General features: G+C 51.5%; 6 protein-coding genes across 6 annotated transcripts; all 6 read right to left on the reverse strand.

Moving 5' to 3' along the window:
* Positions 1-1,483: 1,483 nt before the first annotated feature.
* Positions 1,484-2,455, reverse strand: B0T23DRAFT_450231 (Conidiation protein 6-domain-containing protein). The gene is made up of 2 exons (XM_062841083.1): positions 2,040-2,455; positions 1,484-1,848 (listed from the first exon to the last, which is right to left on the reverse strand). The coding sequence occupies exons 1-2, from the start codon at positions 2,173-2,175 to the stop codon at positions 1,706-1,708; spliced, it is 279 nt and encodes a 92-aa protein (XP_062697068.1). The 5' UTR covers positions 2,176-2,455; the 3' UTR covers positions 1,484-1,705.
* A 533-nt stretch (positions 2,456-2,988) lies between these two features.
* B0T23DRAFT_305671 (ammonium transporter AmtB-like domain-containing protein) lies at positions 2,989-4,657 on the reverse strand (the record flags this gene model as incomplete). The annotated part of the gene is made up of 4 exons (XM_062834325.1): positions 2,989-3,340; positions 3,416-4,093; positions 4,167-4,486; positions 4,562-4,657. 4 exons carry the CDS (start codon positions 4,655-4,657, stop codon positions 2,989-2,991), a joined length of 1,446 nt encoding a protein of 481 aa, XP_062697069.1.
* Positions 4,658-8,035: 3,378 nt separating this feature from the next.
* Positions 8,036-10,589, reverse strand: B0T23DRAFT_17294 (flavin-containing amine oxidoreductase-domain containing protein). The gene has a single exon (XM_062832945.1). It carries the CDS (start codon positions 10,274-10,276, stop codon positions 8,186-8,188), a length of 2,091 nt encoding a protein of 696 aa, XP_062697070.1. The 5' UTR covers positions 10,277-10,589; the 3' UTR covers positions 8,036-8,185.
* Positions 10,590-12,667: 2,078 nt separating this feature from the next.
* Positions 12,668-14,606, reverse strand: B0T23DRAFT_349666 (cyclin-like protein). Its single transcript, XM_062836040.1, has 3 exons — positions 13,654-14,606; positions 13,196-13,591; positions 12,668-13,120 (listed from the first exon to the last, which is right to left on the reverse strand). Exons 1-3 carry the CDS (start codon positions 14,272-14,274, stop codon positions 12,854-12,856), a joined length of 1,284 nt encoding a protein of 427 aa, XP_062697071.1. The 5' UTR covers positions 14,275-14,606; the 3' UTR covers positions 12,668-12,853.
* A 450-nt stretch (positions 14,607-15,056) lies between these two features.
* B0T23DRAFT_306635 (uncharacterized protein) lies at positions 15,057-16,574 on the reverse strand (the record flags this gene model as incomplete). The annotated part of the gene is made up of 3 exons (XM_062834389.1): positions 15,057-16,040; positions 16,095-16,381; positions 16,448-16,574. The coding sequence occupies 3 exons, from the start codon at positions 16,572-16,574 to the stop codon at positions 15,057-15,059; spliced, it is 1,398 nt and encodes a 465-aa protein (XP_062697072.1).
* A 4,351-nt stretch (positions 16,575-20,925) lies between these two features.
* Positions 20,926-22,277, reverse strand: B0T23DRAFT_17373 (BAR domain-containing protein). The gene is made up of 5 exons (XM_062832958.1): positions 22,145-22,277; positions 21,966-22,062; positions 21,821-21,894; positions 21,545-21,751; positions 20,926-21,392 (listed from the first exon to the last, which is right to left on the reverse strand). The coding sequence occupies exons 1-5, from the start codon at positions 22,155-22,157 to the stop codon at positions 20,998-21,000; spliced, it is 786 nt and encodes a 261-aa protein (XP_062697073.1). The 5' UTR covers positions 22,158-22,277; the 3' UTR covers positions 20,926-20,997.
* Positions 22,278-22,445: the final 168 nt, after the last annotated feature.

Raw genomic sequence — 22,445 nt, forward strand, 5'->3', positions numbered from 1 at the left:
CAATGTCATCAGCAGGGATGGAGATACTTTCGATGCACCGCATAGAGTTGCAAAGAAAGTAGACCTGGTCTGCTAGAAAGCATAGGCGGCGACGGGAAAGGACACCTTAGACCCCGTCGTTTGAAAGGTCCAAGCCCTGGCTTCCCATAGTGTATGGGAGAGCTGATGGTCAATATCCGTTCGAAGTAGGACCAAGCTACGTGATGGATAAATTGTTGTTGTGGAATTTGATGCGTCGAGGCAACCCCAGGTAATCGCTGAGAAGGACGTCACCGGCGGCGGAAGTAGTGGTAGCGGTAACACACCCATAGACGATGTCCATACTTCTGATTTGGCAATGCTTGGATTGGGGATTGTCTCGTGGAATAAAATGTTTGTCGATCCAAAAGTGTCTAAACCCCATGGACTGGGTTGCGATGATGGCGTCATCGACAACTCTGGGAGTTTGCCCTAGGGAGACAATCATCAAAGGGATGATCTTGTGTTGTTAGCGGGCCCCATACATAGCTCAAGGCAATGCATTTTTATCGCATCTCGTTGACTTCCGGTATCATACTCGCTAAGGCGATCCTTCGACTGAAGCAATCTATCAGTCGAAATCCAGTGACAAGCGCGACTTGACTTATCTGATGGGCAAGTTGCTCGACGATGCATCGAGTAATTTCGAGGAATGATGCGATCATTGATTGATTACATCGAATTCGACTTGCTGCTCAAGACGCCGAAGAGCCCAGTTCGTCCGTAGAAATATTCAGGTCTTGTAGAAACATCATCAGTAGGTGACGTAGAGGTACCTTTCAGCTTCGAACCATCCCTTTGGCTCGAAAGTGGGTGAGCCAGAAAATCAGAACACCCTTCTCTTCGACACCAACTGCACAAGTCGCATTTGACTGGACTCTCTTCGTCTGGACTCTTTTGGTTCGAAGTGTGATGATATAGAGTTCTTCGGGACGAGGTCTGCTGGTATGGGACCTCGTGGTCTGGAAGGCCTGGAATCTTCGAATTTATATTAGTAAAGCCTATGACTCTTCCGGGCAGCGAGCCATACCCTAATGTAACAATCCAACGATGAATATGAAGTTGCTAGATCTGGTACCTGATGGACAAGAAAATTTGATATCCTCGATTGTGGTGTCGGCGTCACGTTATTGTGTCGCATTCCGCAGAAGCCTGAACCTTCCATAACGCATTTTCCACGCCAAAAGGAAGCGACACCCTTACCTGCCCAGCTTATTCATCACGCATTTCTCGGAATACATCATGATGTTGAGCGCTTCCGAGTGGCCGGTCTTTCATGCCTCATCACTTGCAGCGCCTTGGTATATCGATGTGGCGGTTCGGACTGCCAGAATGAGCTGCGATCTGTGAGATTGGAGTTGTTGTTTCCGTTGCTGAGACTTCTTGATGGGTTTTGATCGGTACAACATTAGAGGTAGATAAGGTATTTCTACCCCTGATGAATCACCAAGCTGGCATGGGAAATTTGACAGGCCCCAAATCGGTATCGAGTATTCGGAATATAAAACGTATTGCCCACAAATGCGTTTGTTGTACCCACCTGGGCTGGGTCGTCCATCCACATGGGTCTGCCTTTTTTTGTTTTGACTTCAACTTTATAAAACCTTTGTCATTTCATGGTACCTCCATCATCTCATGTCAAGAACTCCCTGCTACAATAGACCTCATATCGCGCCCCAGCAAAGGTTCAACCAGCAGCAGCCCGACTTCCATACAACTCCTCCGCGGCACTCTTACTAACAGGGTTGTTCCTCAACGACTCCTGCGTCCCGCTCCCACCCAGCTCTTCAATCACCTTTTCACTGTGTTTTTTGGATTCCTCGCTTGTGTCTGAAGTGAATGCCAATGCCAATTCTCTGTCAGTTCCTTCCTTATTACACCACCCAAAAAAAAAAAAAAAAGACGTTACGAAATAATGTCGTTAAGAAGTGGAAAGGAGGGCGGGTATGAAGAACAAAATGGAAGGAGGGAGGGGGAGGAAAGAGAGAAGTGGAAAGGAGATCAGGAGGGAAAGAACATACTCGGATTGGCAAGATTGGCTTTATGCCCCCTAATCACGTTGGATGTGTGTTCCTTCCCTTCGTTGAGCTCTTTCATGTCGTTGGACATGGCGGATTTGGCGCCTTGCGAGGAAAGTTGGCCGGTGGGTTCTGCCATTTTGGCTGTGAGGCACTCAAGACGCGTGGAGTGCAGATATGATGCGAAGATTATTTTTCGTTTTAGTATGGTAGGTAGTAAGTCAGATCGTTGATGGTGTTGATCAGAAGCCCATTATCCAAGTCGGTATTTTCCGATGAAGTGATTGAGGGATCCTATGTCGTCGTTCGTTGAAGGATTATCGCGACTTGATATACATAGTATGCACTGCCTTCCCTTTTCAGTCCTGGCAATCGGATGACGTCTCTCCAAGCTTTTCGTCCCCCCGCTTTCGGCTTGTGAGAGGATTGCATTCCTGTTTATTATTGTCCCCAAGGTGCGAATCTAATAGTTGACGTCATTCGTGGCCCGTCTTGGCGCTCAAGAGCTCACGGATTTGGCTGATGAAAACTACCAAGCTTGAGCCAAGAATACTTCTGCTCTTGGCAAGGTAATCAGTGAAGAGCGTTTCAAGTATGGTCCAACGCTTGAGGAACCAAGGGTACGGAGATCGGATTGTGAGACCAAAGGGACTGCCGATCAAATGAGCAAACACCAAACGCCCGTCACAGACAAGCAAAAGACAGGTCCAATGACGGTGACAAAAAGATAGACAGGTCGATTAAGACGAACCTCAAACTGGTATCAACAAGAAAGCTACATGGTATCATTGGTGTAAACATCCATCCCCCGTAAACAAACCCCCTTCATCCGCTCAAATGTCATTATCCACATATCCACATTACAACGCCCAGACAAGCCGACCGTCCAGGTCCAGTCTATATATGCATTCACATCATCACATCCACTGCCTCGCACTCCTACTGCAACAGTTTAGACCTGCTTCTCAGGGTCCCTCCCGCTGATGCTACCAGCTGTGCTGTTGGGGGCAGTCAATCCAGGAATAACATCCAAGCTGCGAGTGACCTCCACATAATCGTACGCGAACTCGCCAAGCTGGTCGTCGTCGAGGCCAATCTCCTCCTGGTGGTGGTCGACACGGAGCGAGAGGCCGGGAACGAGGTTGAGGAGGAAGAGGATGACGCAGGTCATGACGAAGGAGTAAGAAAAGCCGGCGACGCTGTCGGCGAGCTGGTAGGCGAGCTGGATGTAGTGGTGGTTGACCCAGCCGCCGGCGATGGCTGAGTCGCCGATGGAGACACCGTCGAGAGCGGCAATGTAGTCACTATAGCCGAGAAAAGTTAGTCATGATCTCTTTGAAGAGGGGAAAAGGGGATATGGGAGGAGGGTAAAGACATACGCAGCAAAGATACCAGTCAACAAGTTGCCGACAATACCTCCAACACCGTGCTCAGCAAACACATCGAGCGCCTCATCAATACCCAGAAGGAACTTGAGCTTAGTAGCAAAGTTGCAGCTGATACCGCCGACAACACCAAAGATGAAAGCCGACCAGGGAGGGACGTAACCCGCAGCAGGGGTGATGGCGACAAGACCAGCAATGGCACCGGAGCAGAAGCCGACGGTGCTCCACTTCCTCTCCAGCCGGTAATCGAGCAAGACCCAAGTCAAGCCACCGACGCAGGCAGCAATGTGAGTGACGATGCAGGCCATGACGGCGCGCAGGTTGGCGGCCAGGGCGCTACCGCCGTTAAAACCGAACCAGCCGACCCAGAGGAACACGGTGCCTAGAACGACGTGGGTGACATTGTGGGGGCGATAGGGCAGGCCGTTGACCTTGTTGTAGCCGTTGCGCTTGCCGAGCATGAGCGAGTAGGCGAGGGCGGCGGCACCGGAGCTGATGTGCACGGGGGTGCCGCCCGCAAAGTCAAGTCCGCCCATCTTGAAGGACCAGCCATTGCCATTCCAGGTCCAGTAGGCGATGGGGTCGTAGACAATGGTGGTCCAGATGAACATGAAGACCAGGGCGGGAAGCATACGGCCGCGATCAGCGCACGCGCCAATAGCAAGAGCGGGACTAGAGGGGTTAGGTGTTAGTTTAAGGCCGTGAGGAAGAAGATGGAAATAGGAAATGGAAAGAAAATACGTACGTGATGGCAGCGAACATGCCCTGATAGAGGCAGAAAAGAAGGTCGGGGATCTTGCCGCTGCCAACGCTTGGCTGGGCGAGGGTCTTCATGAGACCAAAATTGGAGAGGTTGCCGATGTAGGCGCTTCCGGTGTGGGAGAAGGCGAGTGAGTAACCCCAGAAGAACCATTGAAACCCTACGATGGCTATCGACATAAGGGAAAGCCAAATGAGGGCCAAGGCTGACTTTCTTCGTGCAAGACCGCTGTAGAAGAAACCGACACCGGGAACCATGAGCAGCACGAGGGCTGTACATGTCATGATCCATCCGAAATCTCCGGCCTGGTGTAAGTCACAGGTTAGCCACTGATGTTCCTCCCGATCAGTCTTTCAGGAGATAGCGTGGTGATGCCGTACAGAATAATATCGGTTGAGGTCTTCGAGAAGGGGGTTGCCTCCATTGTTGGCGACACCGGCAACCCCCTCGTACGTTTCAACGGGGCCGGACGACATGTTGGAGGTTGATTCGATTTCAACACCAATTCGGTACAAATTATGTCGAGGTCAAGTGAATACGTTCGGTGGTGTTGTGGGCTGACCAGAGCACTTGTTATTGAAACCGTACACGAACCAAGCCCTCGGTGCCGTGTAGTGTCGATGAGATAGATGACTTGAGGTTGCAGAGAAGATGAGTTTAGAAGAGAGGGATCTGCAGGGTAAATAAAGGAACAGACCCAGAACCAAGGGCGAGGAGCCGTGAAACATGTCAGCGATGTGTGGCATTCATGTCGGCCCTATGCAATCCAAGCTGCAGTTATCAGTGTTGGTGCTCCTTGATCCCCTGTTGATGGTGTCGAGGTAGGGCTCCATTCCGTTCTGGGAAACCCTCCCATTGCCGCCAAGACATCAGCTTTGATGGATGGGTGGGCCACAGAGATAAGAAACCCGAGGGGAACGCCGCGCCGTGAGCGGACGGTGGGGGTCTAACCTGTGGGATTCCGATCCATTTTTGGCCATTGTAAGCGGTCGTGCTGGGCGTGTTGCCCAAAGAGTGTCGAAGGAAAGAAAGCCTCGTTCAGGTGGAGAAACAGAAGAGATACCCCTGGTAATACCTACACAGCTGTCGCTGACGAGCGCTTTCCAAACCATGAATAGCATCCAATCCGAATAACCTCGGAAGTGCTCGAATCGATAGCCGGCAAGGGGTGTACAAAGAAGGACCGTCGAATCTTACATTATCGTACCCAAGGACCACTTATGGCCTGTCGGGAAAAAGAGAAATTCGGAGCAGTGTGACCTAAAATTTGTCCCAGGTATCAAGCGGTTACACCGTTCCAGCTTGATGAGGTGAGAACAAACTTTTTGCGAACGCCTTGTCGTACCAGACGAAGTCATGGAATCGTCGAAACCGTCAAAACTGTGATCATTCCCTTTTCATCCTCCACTTGATCGATCTGGCCTAGAGATGCAGGCAACCTTTTGGGTTACATGATCACCCTGCAGTTTACCTGGGAGCCCTTTCCCTCGTGGAGAAACATGGAGTAGATACCTCTAGTCATCGATAGACAGCCTTCTATATTGTGGCTCAATCAAGGAACACAGTAATCCGGGGTACGTTGGGTGTAGCACCACATGGAAAATGTGCCTCGGCGGCAGCGGGAGAATTAGCTGCGGTCAGCAATCTCCGGCATTCCACAACATTGGTCTGGATGAAGAAACTGCCGCCTGGCGATGTCGTGAGTGGCTTCAACGTCACTGATCTGACGAGTCTCTGGTGTCAAGAGACGGAGGGACCCAAAGGGGACGGACGGGATATCGAACGGCAAACTCCTGTCGTAGGATTCTCCTGTCCGTAGGATTCCGATGCCAAGACTGTTGGCATTTGGTTGGCACCCAATCGGTTTGTATTGCGGCCGGTTTGGACTGATTCGAATCGAGCAGCAAAGAAAGGCGATAAAGATGGAAAACGTTTGTTGAAGTGTGTCGTCCGACGGGGCTTACGAGAATGCATCGCTCCGTAGTCCTTATCAGTTTGGTCAACGCCCGGGCCGTCTCCACTTCAGCCTACTGTGGAGTGTAACCCGGGGAAGGGTCAGGGTTTGGGCAGGGCCCGGGTGCACCTAGACCTCCCACTGTGTAGGGTAGACTTGGGGGATCCACCTGATGATTATCTCGCCCGCGAGTCCACTTCAACCACTTCAACCACTGAGAACATGTGCATCCGATATTGATGCTGAATACAGAGGTTCTTCACCTAAACAAAGCCACAAGTGGTCGGATTGAGCACTCATGACTGTACCAATACCGGCCGGTAAGAGATGAGGCGTTCTTGCCGGGCATTGGCGCCGTCCGTTTCTCTCTTATCTCTCGGCAGAGTGGGCCCCGTCTTGGCTCTCTTGGCGTTGGCTCGTTGCCTGGCGAGCCTGGTTGACTTGAACTGTTGAATCGATGATGGGAAAATGCGAAGGTTCAAGGATAGACATCGAAGAGGGAAGCGATTCACAGAGAGTCAAAGGCAATGGATATAGATATGAATGTTTATAAGACCTCGGTATCACTCAGTCGTCTCAGGCCTCATGATGCACGACGTCCTCAGCCTCACGGTTTAAGCACTGATGCACAACAGACACGGATGTCTCTCGCACTTTCCGCAACACTCGATCACAGCATAAGCCTGTATCGAGTTCTTCACAGTTCAATGAGAATGGCAGTAACAAGCAGATTTATCAATGACAGCAGGAAACAACTTGACGAAACATCCAAAGAGGGATGCCGATATTCGGAACGAACGATAGGTCTTTCATCTTCTTTGTGTTCTACCAACCTTTCTTATCAACCAGATAAACCCGTCACCGGAATGCAATCTGGTTCTGGAAATCTCTCCTAGCCGAAAGGGAGCCTCCAAGTGGAAAGAATGGACGATTGCTGTCAATGATAAAAGATAAGAAGGGAAGCTGAGGTGACAGGCAGGTGGTGACCCCATCCCGTCACACCGAACCCGGATCAGTGCCTGATTGCCCGCGCTCCACTGCACTCTCAGCGAACCGACGCTACAGTAATGACCCCTGAAAGTGCAACTAATCCGGGCGGAGGAAATCCTTTGCACTTTCTGGGTGTTTGCACTTGGGGGATCTGGTGCACAGACTATAAAGCCCCCTCCGGCTACTTAAAGACGCTCGGCTATATTAAAAAGTGGGACCTTAGAGCCTCGGTAAATAGGTATAAGTGTTCTCTCCTACCAAGATTGGACCCCTGTAGGTGCAAATCCGGGCTAGAGTCTTTGCACTTTGCAGTTTGCAGGTTTAGTATGGGAAATCAATTCCGGCCACCCAATTCTTTTGCACTTTAGGGGGTTTTTGCACTTGGGGGTGGTTGCACTTGCAGGGGTCTTTACTGTAATGCTTCTCCATTGTGTCCACTGCATCCGCTGCCCGTTGTCCCCGTCATCTTGGCGTGGGCTTAGCTGACGCTTATTTTGTGGGTTCAATGTTTCCATGTTGGAGCTGGGCATGTGGGGTTATTGTTTTTTCTGTGTCAACACCATCGTCGCCATCATTCAACATCGCCCGTGAAAACGATATCGCCAACATGGTCGAAACCATGAGATTTACTGCATGTTTCTACACTTTCCACTCACCATGTCCGAACATGGACACACACACAACACGTGGCGATCTTCAAGGAGGAACAAGTGACCGTCTGCCCTCCGCTTTTGACACAAGCATCTCGCATTATCATTAACCTGAGTATGCCTCATCACGCATAAGAAGATTTCCACTTTGCTGTAATTCGTCCTTCACGGCAACGAGATCACATCATGGCAAGCACGCGCGGGAGTTGTTCAGCAAGTCACATTCGACAAAGGCCAATCCAGGGCAAACGTTAAGACAGTCGTCTCATTACTGAACTCATAAACATTATATCTCATCATCAAGAGTCGTCAAGTCCTTCTCCTGGTCTCAAGTTTGCCCAAAGAGGTCGGTATCCAACCCATCTTCTACAACCCCCTTTCTTTCTTTCTTTTATCACATCAAATGGAAATCAAACATCGATCCACCTAGCCATCCACTTATCCACCGTCGCCTTTGCCTCATCCACCAACCCCAACTCCAACAACAACTGGACACTGCCTCTAATCCCGCTCTCCAACGCCGATGCAATCCACGCATGCGTATAGCTCGTATGCTCGCCCACAAACACCAGATTGTTCCTCGTCTGGAAGTACTCCGGTAGATACAGTTCATGCTGTCCAACCGTCGGACTCGCCCACGACGCGCTCTCCAGGGGGTCCAGCGCCCAGCAGCGCCTGTTGAACTTGCCCGTGTACTGCTCCTTGACCAGCTCTTCGCCATGGATCTCCGCCATGGCGTTGAGCACGTACTGCACGTGTTCTTCTTCCGGAGTCGACACCCAGCGGTCGCCCCAGTCTGCTCCCGAGATGTACGAGGCGAGGATGGAGGCGGGGCCATCGGTGCCGTTGATGTTGTAAGAGGGGTAGCAGATGGATCCGATGCCGGGAATGTCGGAAGAGGTGGAGCACGACCCGTAGATGGGTTGAGGCAAGTGTTCCCAGAAACGGGTGCGGAACTCGAGCGCGACCTTGCAGGCGGAGGTGTACTCGAGGTTTTGGATGGCGTTGGCCAAGGTGGGCGCTGTCAGGTCCAAGGCGGGCGAGAAACGCCATTTCTTGACGATGGAAAATGGGGCGGCGATGACGGCGTAGTCATGCTCTGAAGACTCGAACGAGTCTTTGTAGCTGTTGCGGCTGTGGAGCGTGACTTTTTGGGTTTCGGCATCAAATGCGACGCGCTCCACGCGGCGGTTCAAGGTGGTGGCGTTGTCGACGAGCGGGTGGAAGGAGAGAGGCAACCGGTTGAGACCGCCGTCGATGGTCTTCCAGGTCGACGCGGAGAAGTACATCCCTTCGTACAGCGCGTCCCAGTACGAGTGAGCGCTGGCGCTTAGAAAGGCCGTGTCGTTGAGCGACCCGCGCAGGTAGTTCACCATGAAGCCGAACTCGCTCCATTGGTCGCCGGGCAAACCGGCTAGGCCGCCACTCAACCAGTCGGCGTGCGCTTTGAACATGTTCTGTGCCATCTCGGCGAAGAACTTGTCGGTGTCGGGGAGGAATGCGTCAACCTTCTGGCTGAGGGACTTGGTGGAGTTGTTTGAGACACGGGTGAGCGCCAGCGACGAGTTGGCGGCGAGCTCGGCGAGGGTGGGCGGTAGACCGGTCTCGGGGTTCTTGATGCCGTCGTAGTAGTAGAGGCCGTTAGAGTTGGATTGGTACCAGGGGATGAAGTCAACGCTCAGGTTCTTGGAGTGGCCGTTGAGGCTGTTCATCTCCTCGGCCAGCTGGAAGACGAGCTGGTGGTCGCTGACGTTGTACGTCTCATTGCCGAGCGTGATGGTGTTGGGGAAACGCATGGGCCCCATCTCCTGGTAGCTGTAGTCGAAAGGCCCGCCGGAAAGGTACTCGGTGTGCACACGGCCACCGAGCCGGTTGCCGCCCTCGATGATGCTGACATTGCTCATGCCGGCTTGTGTCAGGCAGAGGTAGGTCATGAGACCGGACATGCCGGCGCCAACGATGGCGATGTTTTTGCTCTTGGCCTTCTCAACATCAACGGCGGAAATTTCCTTGTCCTCAAGTAGCTTGACACCGTCGAACCAAGGTCCCCATGGATTGATGCCGTTGTCCATAGTCATATGAATGGCGACGGAGTCTGATGGCTTTGTAGCGCGGGCCTTGAGGTCACGGCGCATCTTGATAGACTTGAAGTCAAAGGACTGGGGTCTGCTGCGACCGACAAGACGGCCGTTGGCGCGGCTCCAGGCTGAGATACAGCCACCGGACTGCACATTTTCGGGAATTACCCAGACGAGACGGTCGTGGTGAGCGTCAGTGGGCTGGCTGATGGAGTGATGAGCTTCTTCTTCATGCTTGGCTTGGCATGAACCGTAGGTGTAGCTGACGGCGCCATCCACTGATGCTGAACGCTCAACATGGATGTTGGAAAGACGGGAGTTGAGTGACGACCGAGTCTCGAGCTTGAGAGGAAGGGATGCGGTGACTGCAGAGTTGGCCGGTAAGGCGAGCAGTGCCGCACCCGCGGCAGCAGACCACTTCATCTTGTATGAAAGCAAGGAGACGGACGGATGAGGATCTCTTGTAGGGCTGAGGTGCTCAAGAGATTTGAAAATGAGGAGGGGGATGGATGGATGAGTAGTCAACGACACAACTCATTGTTGCCTTTTCATGAGAGCGAGGGAAGATAGCTCTTATATAGACCACCATCCAAGCATCCAGGAGTGTATTTCCAACGAGACCTGACATTATCCAGGCCCGGCCCTAGTCCGTTCCTCCTAGTGAAGCTCCATGCCGAGAGAAGGCCGGTTGTACGTAACTGATCATCCCAGTCAGTCAGTCAGCCAGGCTCTCCGCACTGCCTAGGGCGGCTCAAGGGGAATGAGGGGGCGGAGGGGAGGTACAGTATCGGCGTTACCCTCAACCCTGACGTTCCATTTAAGAACCCTTGCAGTCCATGTTAAAGAAACTGATAACCAGCTGATGGCCGGGTCCCGAGTACCTAGTGTGCCGTATCTTTGAATCCCGGCTCTCGGATTCGAGGAGTGGAGGTGGGTTGGATCGGATATCGAACTGCAACTACATCCGTGCAACCTATTATGGTTAAGGCTGAACGGTTGGGATACAAGCTGACAACCATGCACACGTGGAGATTCATCCCTACGCTTTAATGCTACCTCATTCGGTAGATAGCCAAGATACCCTAGTCCGATATCAGTCCGATTTCACGAGGTGTGTATTTCGTTCCGGAAATCAAAGTCTATGGTATGCGTCGGTGTCGGAAGAAGATTTATTACGGACTTCTTGCTTTGTTTCTAAGCCGTGTTGCCAAGCTGTGACCGTGAGAAACTCGTCATCTGTACGCCCTTTGCTTCACCTCAAGGCTGACACCGAGTCTTTGTCAGACTCGCAGCCAACTGAGCAAGAACGTCATGGAGATGTATCTCGGCCCTGACAAAATTGTTGAGACCCAGTTGACCCAGATCGCACGCCAAGAACGCGTCCAAAGGTCTCAACAATTTGTTCAGGAACGAGGACGCACATCATAAGTAGCCACTGCCTGTAAATATCAGCGTATGTCAGACTTATACCAGAACTCAGAATGACACAAGTCAAGTTTTGCTTCGCCTCAACTTTGCACAAGGCCACCACTCACAGCCGTCACTGACCGAGAAAACAGAGGGCATAAGCTGATAACTCCCAAGAGTTGAATCCTCCCTGCGGCGCTGTGAGTCAACAACAAACCGGCTCAATAATCCGTGCGGTGCAAAGAGTGAGCTTTTACATAATTGTCAATAGCAACGATGGGACCACGGGACCTCGAAGACGAACGAAGGGTCAAGATGCAGATGATAGTGCTAGCAACGGAATGCGAGAAACCTTTGCGAGTTGCGGCGCTACTGCAAACCCCTGTAACTCCCCAATGCGTGCCAAGACATGGTCGAAATCCAAAGACGCTAGAAGGAAGGAAGGAAGACCTTGCTATTGTTGTTGTTGTTGTCAACCGGAAGGGCGTGTCTTCATGTTCCCGGGAGTCATCGAGGTGTCCCGGACTCGGGTGTGGAGCAATCAATAGACGGGTCTTTGGAAGGCGCGGGTGGGATTCGGTCGGAAGGGGTTGGGGTTTGATGGAGCTTTGTGCCCGGGGTCCAACCCCAACCGATGTCGGCCCGGGACGCTTATCTTCATTCGAGTTGGCTCTCCGAGATACCTTCCACTTCAGACTTGGATATCAGTCGAGAGATAGGATATGTATCCGTATTCAACCGAGGATGCTGACAACAAAACAACAAACTATGCCACCAACAGCACAGCAATTACCGGCGAGGAACTAAATCACAGGGTAATTCTGTCTTCTTCAAGTGCAAGATCCACTAATCTCAACGTTAAAGATACTTCCCACCGAGACACGCTGATGGACACTTGACTGCCTACGTAACAACAAGCCAAGATAACAACCGCAGAAATGAGAAGAGGAGTGGTGAAAGTGGGGGCACACAATATGATAGGATAAAAACCAGGATAGTTTCCCGCAAGGAGACAAGACCATTTTGACAAGCTTGGCATGACCGAGAAGACGGCCCCGGGATAAGCGATTGTACAACATCTGGTCTTGGCTCTTTGCCGACTCGAACCTCCTCCTTTTCTGCTCGGAAGGGGGTTGCTTGAAACTTTCGAGCTCCTCAAGTGCCCAAGTCGCCGGCTTGGGTACGGTTGGGAAGGTGCACTTTGGTGTGGAAGTCCTCAGAAAAACACCGGGAGTGAGCAAGATGCTGTGCTTCAACTTCCGTCAGCGCAGTAGTTAGGGAGCAACCGGGAAGATTCTTTGAAGAAGCGAAAGAAAGAGTTCGGAGAATATGGTTGTCGACCGATTTTCACAGCCGAATATCATAGGCAACATCCACAAAGCAAAGAGGTCTGATGAGCATCCAAAGGGGTTAGGAATATGTGAATCGCTTCATGTACTGTCTATACGTACCCCCAAAAAGCCACAAAAACAACGCCAACCGATCTGAACCGAGTCTCTATCGGTATATGCAAGTCCAAAGAATCATGTAGCCGACCATGTAGGTGTATTCTCACACCTAGCTACCGCTAGGTGGTTTCGTCAAACCCCGTCCTCAAAGAGGGCCGCCAAAAGGATCTTCCAGCCCATTCCCATCAACCTTCCTCCTCTTCTTCTCCGGCGCATCGGCTGACAGATCGCCGCCAAAGATAGCAGCATCCTTGGCCCCGTTGCTGGCTGCAGGGCGCTCCTCTGAATCGGCACGTCTGACTCCTGCCTCTCGGCGTTGGCGCTGGAGCTCAGACAAATTCCAGCGATCGGGGTCGCGACACTTGGTCAACTTCTTGCGGACGGGCCGGATTTGGGATTTGAAGATTGATTCCTGCGAGGTGGGATGATGCGTTAGCTGGTACTGCGATGGCGGTCTAGCGAAGACAAAGGGAGCAAAGCCACTTACACTAGTCCAATGCGACTTCCTCTCCGGCAGTTCGGTGGACAGCATGTTCCTGCATGCCTCGATAGTGCCCATAACCTTATCTCGGATCCCTGGGCCGACTATGGCTGCGCGCTCATCGTTGGTCGTTATCCCCTTGCTCCCACCCTCCTTTCGGCCTATCCCCGGATTCTCCAAACCAGGTAGTGGTGTCACGGCAGGGGTGTTATCGTTGTTGGTAGTGGGCGGGACAAAGTGGAAAGTCTCCTGAATCAGGCGCTCAGCCAGTCCGCGATCGGCAAGGGATAGTGCTGCGAACATGATCTGCGATGGTGTGTAGTGAAAGTAGGCATCGGTCATGAGAGGACTGAAGAGCAGGATCTCGTGAGCACGCTTTTCGGCTGCTATGATGCGTTGTTCCTGTATTAGAGAGAAGATGTTAGCGACAGCCAGTTGGGTAAAGTGATGTCAGCATATCTTACGTCGATGTCCCCGTAACTCCTCAACTCCATCGTCGCTCCCATCAACGCCCTAAACGGGTGTCTGACCTCAAAGTTGAACCTGTTGCCCTGGCAAAGCAAAAACTCGCCAGCGAGGATATCCTGCTTCGTATTGAACTTTTGCTGAAACTCAATAATCCGAGGAAACCTTCCCTCCGCCTTACTTCCCACAAACAACGCCACGAGTATCATCTCCTGTGGTGGGTACGTCATGATGCTATTCGTCAGGAAGAACCTCCTGAAAAAGACCGTTGCTGTCGCCCTGACTTCGTCTGGAACTCCAAGATGGTCCGCCGCGCGCAATAATTCGGATACGTAAAAGGACACAAGTAAGGCCTCTTCTTCAGGTTTGAGGAAGTCGGGTAAGGTCGGTGTGCTGTTCTCGGTGGGGTTGGGAGTCCCATGTCCAGACGGGTCTGGCGTGTTCGCATGGGATGTGTTATTCGAAGTCGGCGGATTCGAGGCTGATGCTAGCATGCGCTCGGCTATTCTTTGACGGGCGATGGCGTTGGTCTTCTCGCGCATGGCAGCAAGCTGGGCGGGCGAGAAGGACCATGCTTGGAACTGCGAGGTTTCGCGGTATCGCGCGTCTTCGGACGCCATGCTGGGCGGCTTGTAAGCTCCCACGGAAGTTTATTTCACAAAGAGTATCGACAATCGAGGTTCGAAGTTGTCGTGGCTTAGCTGGATGTCGTAGGACCGCCTTGGGAGGGCAGATAGCAAGGAGCGGCGTGCAAGTGCTGCTTGGCGGGTGGCAGTTTACGGATTCCGTAGAGATATTTTTTTCCTAGGGGGTTGACGAAATGGTGTCAAGAAATGGGGTGTCTTTGAGCTCAGAATATCTCCAGTTTCCAGCGACAAGAATGAAGGTGATGTGTTGGAAGTTCGAGGGATGGAAGGGCAAGACGATGACGGGAGTGGGACCCGGCCGACCCTCGACGTAGCACCGAGTGGATCCAGCAAGGTACCGGCAGGCAATGAGGCGTCCGTACGTTACGACGTGTTTGTTCATCACAGGTAGCTAGGCTCTTCTTTTTCTCCTCACCATCGTCAAACAAATCATCATTGCTTTTGATATCAGATACCTCGACTTTTTAATTTCTACTGTTTTTGCATCCCACAGGACGGTACTAGGTTCAAACCCCCACGTTTACTCGTTCGATAACCGCTGCACGAAATCGTGGCTCCTGTCCACAAAAATGAAAATGCTAACCATTCATGGCATTACAGCCCAACCCTATTGTATACTTTACGCCAAACGCCTGCCAGTTGCAATGTCAATATTTATGCCTGCCTATACACCCGGACTGATAGTTGGCTCTGCCGTGACGTCTCAACCCAACTTTAAGAATGACTGATGCCATTCATGCCCGGTCCTGGTACATCTAGTATGTGGATCCGAGATCCCGCCTAGCAGGGACCGGCGGGGGAGGCTTTTTGGAACGGCAAGGAGGCGGTGGAGGAGGAGCCTTACGAACTCCCAAGCCGTTGTTGACCACCGTATTGCTGGTTGTCCTTGTCAAGCTCCCGATACTTGTAGCCGGGCTCGCGCTGCGGGTACACCAGTTGTCTGGACTTCCCGTGTCGCTGGTGTTGTCATCGTCCCGGTCTGCAAATACATTGTCATTCGTTACAATCCGGCTGACGGGGCGCAGCTGGCCACGTAGGCTGCTCACGTTGGGTACGTTTTGGTTAACTCCATAGGTTGAACCGGACGGGGTGGTCCCGGATCCAGTACCAGAGATACGACCTCCGATGCGCTCGCGCTCCAAGTTCGTCCCGCCGAGGAAGGAGGCAACAGTATTGGACCTGCCAATGACGGGACGCGGTCCAGCATCGACCTGCTGGTTCTGCGACTGCACAGATAGGGGAGCCCGAGAAACTGCGCTGCGGATAGGCATACGCACGGGCGGTGCCTCGGTCTCAACCTCTTGCTCCTCGTAAACGTTGCGGCTGTTGGTACGGGACAAGCGATCGGTAAAGCTTTGTGCGGTGCTCGGCCTGCTTCTACCGTCACCGCTGGAAGCAGTTGGTCGCCGTTGGAGGCCAGCACCATAGCCGCTCATACCGTTGGAGGAGGAGATAGCACCACCGGCCCAGCTTTGGCGCACCCTTCGCAACTCATCGGCACATCTTTCGTGATATTCGAGCTCGGCGTCAAGGAATTGGGTCAAATCGCGGACGCTATCAACCTCGCTGTCGCGGATATCCTGCATTCTGCGGCTGACATCTTCAGAGGCTTCTTCGTACTTGGCCTTAGCCCCCCGAAGCTCTTCCTCGATACGGAAGTCATCACGACGTGCTTTTTGGATCTTGGTCGCCGTTGCATCGTAGGCCAGACGCCGGCTCTCGAGCTTCTTACGAGCAGCCTAGATTATCTGTTAGCCGTAAGCCAAACTTGACAATGAGCCGTGTGTGCTGACCTGGTACTCCTTCATCATGGCTAGAGACCTCTCGAGAGACTCAAGCCACGTAGTTGTCGCCTCACTGACAAAGGTCTCCTGGATTTGCCCAATCCTCTCATTGGCACGGCCCATCGAGATAAGGCAGCTTCCGAATTCGGAGTCGGGCGCAAAGTCTTCGCCATGTCCGATCATGGTCTTTCCGAGATAATTGGTGGGAATGGACTTGTCCTTGTCTTCGTACGAGTCGCAGCGACGGCCAAGCCACTTGACATAGAGGTTCATAGACTTTTGCAGTCGGTCCATGCCTAGCAGTAAAAGTGTGTCAGATTGTGCCCACGGTCAAAGTATTGGGGTAGAAAGCAAGGGCATACCTTCAAAGCGAAGTGCCATCTCCATCTCCAGCTGCTTAAAGTCCTCAGACATAGTCGTCTTTTGCTCGGCACCCATCTTTTCGCCGGCCCATTGAAAGGCGCGGTCGAACTTTTTGGTGATATTCATGTTGTTTGTGTTGTCGACAAATGCAAGTGAAGCGTTGGGTTAAGTCAATGGACGATTCCTGACAAGAAGGTCGTGGAATTCGTCGGCTTCTGTGAGATTGCAGTTATGTACGTTCTGTTAGTGCCAGGGACAGTCTGGCAGTAAGAACAGAAAATGGCGGCCGTAGCTCGTAACGAATGACAGCTCCCAAAGAGTGAAGGTCGAGAGATGGATAACTGAGAACAAACGAGCAAAGCAGACGAGATCGGGAGGGGAGGTTAATGATGCGGACGAAGGTGCCAGATATGTATGCAGCAGCCGGTTTGATGGCGAGTGTGAAAAGGAAGGTGGTCTAGTGCCGTGTGTGGGAATCTCGTGTGGCAAGAATGTGGATGTTGTCTCAAAGGTAAGGTAGTGTGCTCGTCGAATGGAGGTTGATGGATCCGCAGTCGCAAACGTGGTTTTAGACTCGTCTGGGAGGAGTTGCCCCGTTCGTACCTAAGCCCCGTCGTATCACGAACAGAAACAAGGGGAAAGGTTGAAAATAGATGGTAGGATGGAGAGAAAGCATGGATGTCGAGGCACGCCAGTGTCCAATCGAGCAGGAAACCTTGACGGCTCAATGCGTCCTTGCAGCGCGCTAAAGCAGGAGGCGAAACACAGGCAGGCCCATCAGATGGTGTAAAAAGGTCCGGACTTTGGCTGGGTCTACTTTGGTATAAGCGTATCCGGACTTCTTTCCAGTTTCCACACCACCTGCTCGTCCATGGCTTCTGCGGGGGAAGCCCAGATTCAATCCAGGCAGTGCAGATGCTCAACAGGGGCATCCTAGGAGCTTGGAACGCGGGGGAAGTGACTTCTTCCCAAGCCTACCAAGGAACGTCAACTGAACACGAACGAAAGTGGAGGTAACCGGGCGTTTCTAGATGGAGCTTCCCAACAAGTCAACACGAGAGTGATTGCCCCTGCTCGTCTCAAATTCGTATATCATGTAGAGCTAGGTAGGTAGGTACATAGTACCAACCCCGAACCACAGAAAAACCAGGGGCATCCTTAGGGCCGGCCTGTCTGAAGACCTGGATATCATATCTGGCTTGGACATCTTCCAGGCCATTGTTTTCCAAATGCTGTTTGACGACAACATGGAAGCCTCTCACGCGGAAATTCCCCATTTCTAAGACCTGGAAATCATTTTCTCCACAACTGCCCGACATACCAATCGGATCCTCGCAATCACACCTGAAATCCCGAGACGGGAGTACCAAGCTTCCGGACCTCTGGACCTCTGGAATCTGACCTGGAACAGAGCAATTCCAAGTGGTCTGTACTCGGTGATCGAAATCCATTTCCAAACCAGTATTTCCAGGTCGCCTTTCCAAGCCATCGGACACGCCCTCAAGTCCGAGCTGGCTTGTCAAGTGTCAAACTGTCACAAAGCTGCGAAGTGACGTTTACAGCGATGTGAAGTTCGTCAGCTTTAGAGGATGCTTCGTCGTAAAATTGACGCACGTCCAACGAGACAGGAAGGAGGCTAGTTCTAGCTACTTTGCGTTCCCAAATCACGATAACAATTCGTCATTCTCTTTTCGTATCCAGTGTATGACTACTAGGTAGAATATGCACCAAAGACTCGATTTCTCTGCCTTGTCTTGTTGTTCGGATGGGATTATATCCTCTCGAGCTGAGTCTACTCCTTGAACTCGTTAGCCAAGCTCACACGAAGCTCAGGTAATGTATGTCAAACAGGTCCAATCTTCATCCGAACAGTCGAACATTATCACGAACGCTTTGGCTCTGAGCAAGCAATGTTGTCAACCGCCAGCTCATCCGCCGCAGTGGCAACCAACCCGATTCCGATCCAGTAAGTGCGCCCACTGCACATATGCACAGGGCATGCATGCAGGCAGTCGGATAACACTATGCCAACAACGAAACCCTTTCCTTTTACCAGAGAACTGAACCAGATAGCAAAGGACCAACATCATCACGGTGTTCTAGCCGCCATGACTGCAAGCCACCCACCACACCACACTGGCCTGAGAAAACGGTATAGCCTGAATGTAGCGAATTCCGTTGAGGAGATCATTGGGGATTACAGACCAATAAGTTTGATCTACTACAGAAGTCGACATAAAAATTCCGCAATCGCCGTCGCCGAGACACGCCAAAAGCATCTGGACTTGATACTAGAAGCCACTGGTTGCAAGGATCAACCTCCCATTTACACAATTCTCTCTTTTTGCGCCGGCGGCAATGTATGTCAATGTTGTGGAACACGACCGAGGAGCCAGATCCGCCTCCATGGAGTTGTACACATCCGAGACCACCCGTCATTGAATTGTTATTGAAAAGACTGACGATAACTTAACCGCTGCAGACCAAATCGCCAAAACCAAATGTACACAGTAAGCAGGCTTGGGGGCAGTTTTAACCTTTCCAGCAAAAGAGAAGAAGCCGGCGACGAATAAACCCCTGTAGGTTAGAGTTTAGTTGGTGGAGACCTCTCTTTGAGGTTGTTTCAGCCCTAAGATCGGGGTCGCCAATCGCGGTCGCTCAGGGGTTAAAGCTCGCTCTCAGGAGGGGCCGCGGCGCATGGTTGATGGGCGAGTGATGACCATGATCCATTTATCGACCGACGACCACAAATTGCCAGTGGTAGATGGAAGAAGGCAAAGACACCTCAGTATTGGAGTCCAGATATTGGGTTGGACATTTCCAACCGTCATCTTGCTTCCACCACAGCAAATGCGCGCGTCTAAAGATGACCATTTGTCAACTGCTATAAGTCTTCGACGGGATCAAGGTAAATCTTAATGCTGTTATCTTATTGATCCCAAGCGAGATTCACCAGTCGCTCGTCAGAACCTCTCGCCTTCCTCTTCGACAGCGTATCAGTTCAATGGTAACCCCTTCGGTACACCGGCAACTTTCACCTCTTTCCTGTACATCTTGCAAGCACAGCCCATAACTCCGGGTCCCTCCCGTTTCAGACATCAGGGGGAACTTTCTGCACACCACCAGGCCTTGCAAGCTTTCCCTCAAGGTTCGTTGTCCTTCCAATCTTCCATTGCATGAGCATTGCGGAGCCGCGCGTCCGTTCCACTGGGATACTATTCTGGACCCCGGACCCAGTATCTGGAAGCAGTACGCACGAGGCGAATCGTGTCCTCCGTATCGACAAGCTAAGCTTACTCACGGACCTCGTTTCAACACCTCGAAATGTTTACATTCGTTGGACTATGCAAACTAGACTAGATTCCGTCATTGCCGTTCATCCTTTCTTTTTCCACCGGTCGTACACCAGTCTAGGTCGCCTTGTAGACCTGAACCACCTGCCGAGCTAGAGGTTTTCCGAGCCAACCGGACCGACAGGACCAACGAATGAGACTTACACCGGCTTTACACCGCTCTTGCCATGACTGGGATCCCAACAGCGTCTTGCACGATCCCTATCTTGGGATTTTGGATGCTCTCGTATGCAATCAATTCTTTGCTGTATACATCGCATAAAGAACTTCTCTGGAAAACACGATTTCGCTCAGTGAGACAAGATCCAACGCTCAGTGACCGCATAAAGTTTGGGCTGTGGTGGATGTTGTATTGCGGGGCACAACAGAACCGTTGAAGCAACGTGATGTTCTTCAAAGTATGTGTGGTGCCTGTAACCTTTCTTTCTCTTCTCATTCGTGTTAAACAAGGTCTAAACCCATGTCCCTCATACCTTTTACGCCGTATCAAGCAATGACGAAGAAAATAAGATAAAAAAGAGGAGCTTGACTTGCCGCACCGTCCCCAATGTCCTCATGCACCCTTTTTGACTTCGCGCACCCTATGTCAGCTGTCATAAATACAAGTCGTTTTCACGTACAAATTCCCGTATTTTCAATAATTCTAAATATTTCAGTATACTAACGTAGGAGGGTATAGAAAGAATTAAATACGATGGATTATAAAGTATAACCATTCTCTTATTAAATAAGTAATTAATTTGGGGGGGTATAGATGTAGTTGGGTTAGGGATTTATAATTATAAAGAAGTAGAGATATACCTTTAATTGTGCGGGAAAGAATTGTATTCTGAAATTGTTAAAGTTTCATCGATATATAAGTAGATATTACATAACGTTTTAAAAGTGGGTTTTACTATACAAAACGCGGGACTTTACATGTCAGCTGTCATCGGTTGGCATGTGGGGAAAAAGGGGGGCGCGAAGTCAAAATAGGGTGCATGAGGACATTGGGGACGGTGCGGCAAGTTAAGCTCAAAAAGAGAGGAGTAACGAGGTATATGTCGTCATGAGTGGTTGATGGTGATATTCTTCCCTCTGTTCCTCAGTTCTCCCTAATTCCCCAATTCCAACCTATTACACTTGAGAACCAATCCGCGCGACACATATCATTATGTCGTGCCGTCCCTTTTCGCGTCTTCACTGCGCCCTGTTATTTAAACAGTTCCGCTGATACTCAGTTCCCTGATCTCCTGCAACACCTGTTCGACCCTGGTATCTAGCTGACCCTGGGCGTACTGTTCCCGCGTGTCTGGATCGAGGTATTGCTGTACTTGAGCCATGCGGCTGTAGGCTTCGGCGCAGAATCGGAGCTGAATCTTGACGAGAGCCTCGAACGATGGGTCGAGGTAAGGGACGCGGAGGTCGATAAGCTGCGGTAGCTCGGTGCACAACTGCTCGTTGAGCTGCTCGTAGGCTGCTTTGGCCATCTCCATTTCCTTCTCGGCGCGTGGGAGCTTCGTCACATCCTTGTCGGGCTTCTCGACCAGTTTCTTGACTTTGGCGCGGAGGGCGTCGTAGTCGAGGAGTTTGTGGCCGCGCTTCTTGATGCCTGTTTTTTTTTTTTGAGTTTATGGAGGTCAGTTTATATACGGACAGCAGGGGCGTTGTCGAGAAAGAAAAGGGAAGGAATATGTTGCGGGAGCGGAAGAGCAATCAATGGATTGCCAGGGAGATGAAGAGGTGGAGACGGCCGAGACATACATTCGTTAACGTCGGGGAAATAGGCACAAAATCTGGTAATGGGATCTAGGACTGTTGTCCGATATGGTCCGTCCAAGGCCTTGATCGTTTCGGCGTCCAAGTCTTCCACTGCTTGCTTGTAACTCCGGCTGACTCCATCTTTAGCACCAGCTTCACCGTAGAAAGCGTCAATAGTTTCGGCGATGCGCATCTGTGAGGCCGTCATTGCTGTCCCGGGACATTGACGTTAGCTTACAAGAGTCGTCTGCCAAAGCGACGGGTGGGTGTCTATCATACCTCGTAGTGAATCAAGATAACCCTTGGCCTCTTTTTGTAGTCGTAGGGATGCCGCCTCCATAGTCTTGAATCGTCTGCATGTCAAAGACGCTTAGCCCAAGTCCCTCTCTTTCCCATGTTGTATCTAAACCGAAAACAATCATACCTCTCCTCAACCTCATAGTCGCGATCGTTGGTCTTCTCGACATGACCCGTCTTCATCATCACCTGGGTCGTTGCCCGGTTGACATTCTTCTTGAAGCCTGTAAGACACAAACGGAAGTGGCGGAACCCGTTAGCATTGTCGCATTAGGGGATATAGGCTATGGCGGGATTTGTGCGTACCGGCCCACGACATGATGGCTGAGTTATTCTCGTCGCTTGGTGTCTGACGTCGGTGACTCGTGTATGTATATGCGGGGGATCGACTGATTAATAGTTCCGTTCAATCGCCATAAATATTGGGAAGGTGATCGCCTGGTTGATGATTTGTCGCAGATTAATTCGTCGCTCGATAGGATTAGGATATTATTAAGTCAGTTCGTATGTTGGCCGGATAGGTGGCTCGGAGAATAAGTCGATGTCGGTGTTGTTGACGTTTAGAGCAGATTGGCGATGTTTGGCAAGCTTGGAGAGCAGTTGTTGC

The sequence above is a fragment of the Neurospora hispaniola genome (genome assembly GCF_033458365.1).
Source record: "Neurospora hispaniola strain FGSC 10403 chromosome Unknown B0T23scaffold_1, whole genome shotgun sequence".
NCBI lineage: Eukaryota > Fungi > Ascomycota > Sordariomycetes > Sordariales > Sordariaceae > Neurospora > Neurospora hispaniola.

What these genes read in the sequence shown, in the direction of transcription:
- B0T23DRAFT_450231 (XM_062841083.1), bottom strand. Translation starts at nt 2,175, where the DNA reads ATGGCAGAACCCACCGGCCAACTTTCCTCGCAAGGCGCCAAATCCGCC. An exon ending in AGCCAATCTTGCCAATCCGA is followed by an intron (nt 1,849 to 2,039) that starts GTATGTTCTTTC and finishes CATTCACTTCAG; the next exon opens with ACACAAGCGAGGAATCCAAA.
- B0T23DRAFT_17294 (XM_062832945.1), bottom strand. Translation starts at nt 10,276, where the DNA reads ATGAAGTGGTCTGCTGCCGCGGGTGCGGCACTGCTCGCCTTACCGGCC.
- B0T23DRAFT_349666 (XM_062836040.1), bottom strand. Translation starts at nt 14,274, where the DNA reads ATGGCGTCCGAAGACGCGCGATACCGCGAAACCTCGCAGTTCCAAGCA. An exon ending in GGAGTTACGGGGACATCGAC is followed by an intron (nt 13,592 to 13,653) that starts GTAAGATATGCT and finishes TCTCTAATACAG; the next exon opens with GAACAACGCATCATAGCAGC. An exon ending in GGAAGTCGCATTGGACTAGT is followed by an intron (nt 13,121 to 13,195) that starts GTAAGTGGCTTT and finishes CCCACCTCGCAG; the next exon opens with GAATCAATCTTCAAATCCCA.
- B0T23DRAFT_17373 (XM_062832958.1), bottom strand. An exon ending in GACTATGAGGTTGAGGAGAG is followed by an intron (nt 21,895 to 21,965) that starts GTATGATTGTTT and finishes TTTGACATGCAG; the next exon opens with ACGATTCAAGACTATGGAGG. An exon ending in TTATCTTGATTCACTACGAG is followed by an intron (nt 21,752 to 21,820) that starts GTATGATAGACA and finishes GTCCCGGGACAG; the next exon opens with CAATGACGGCCTCACAGATG.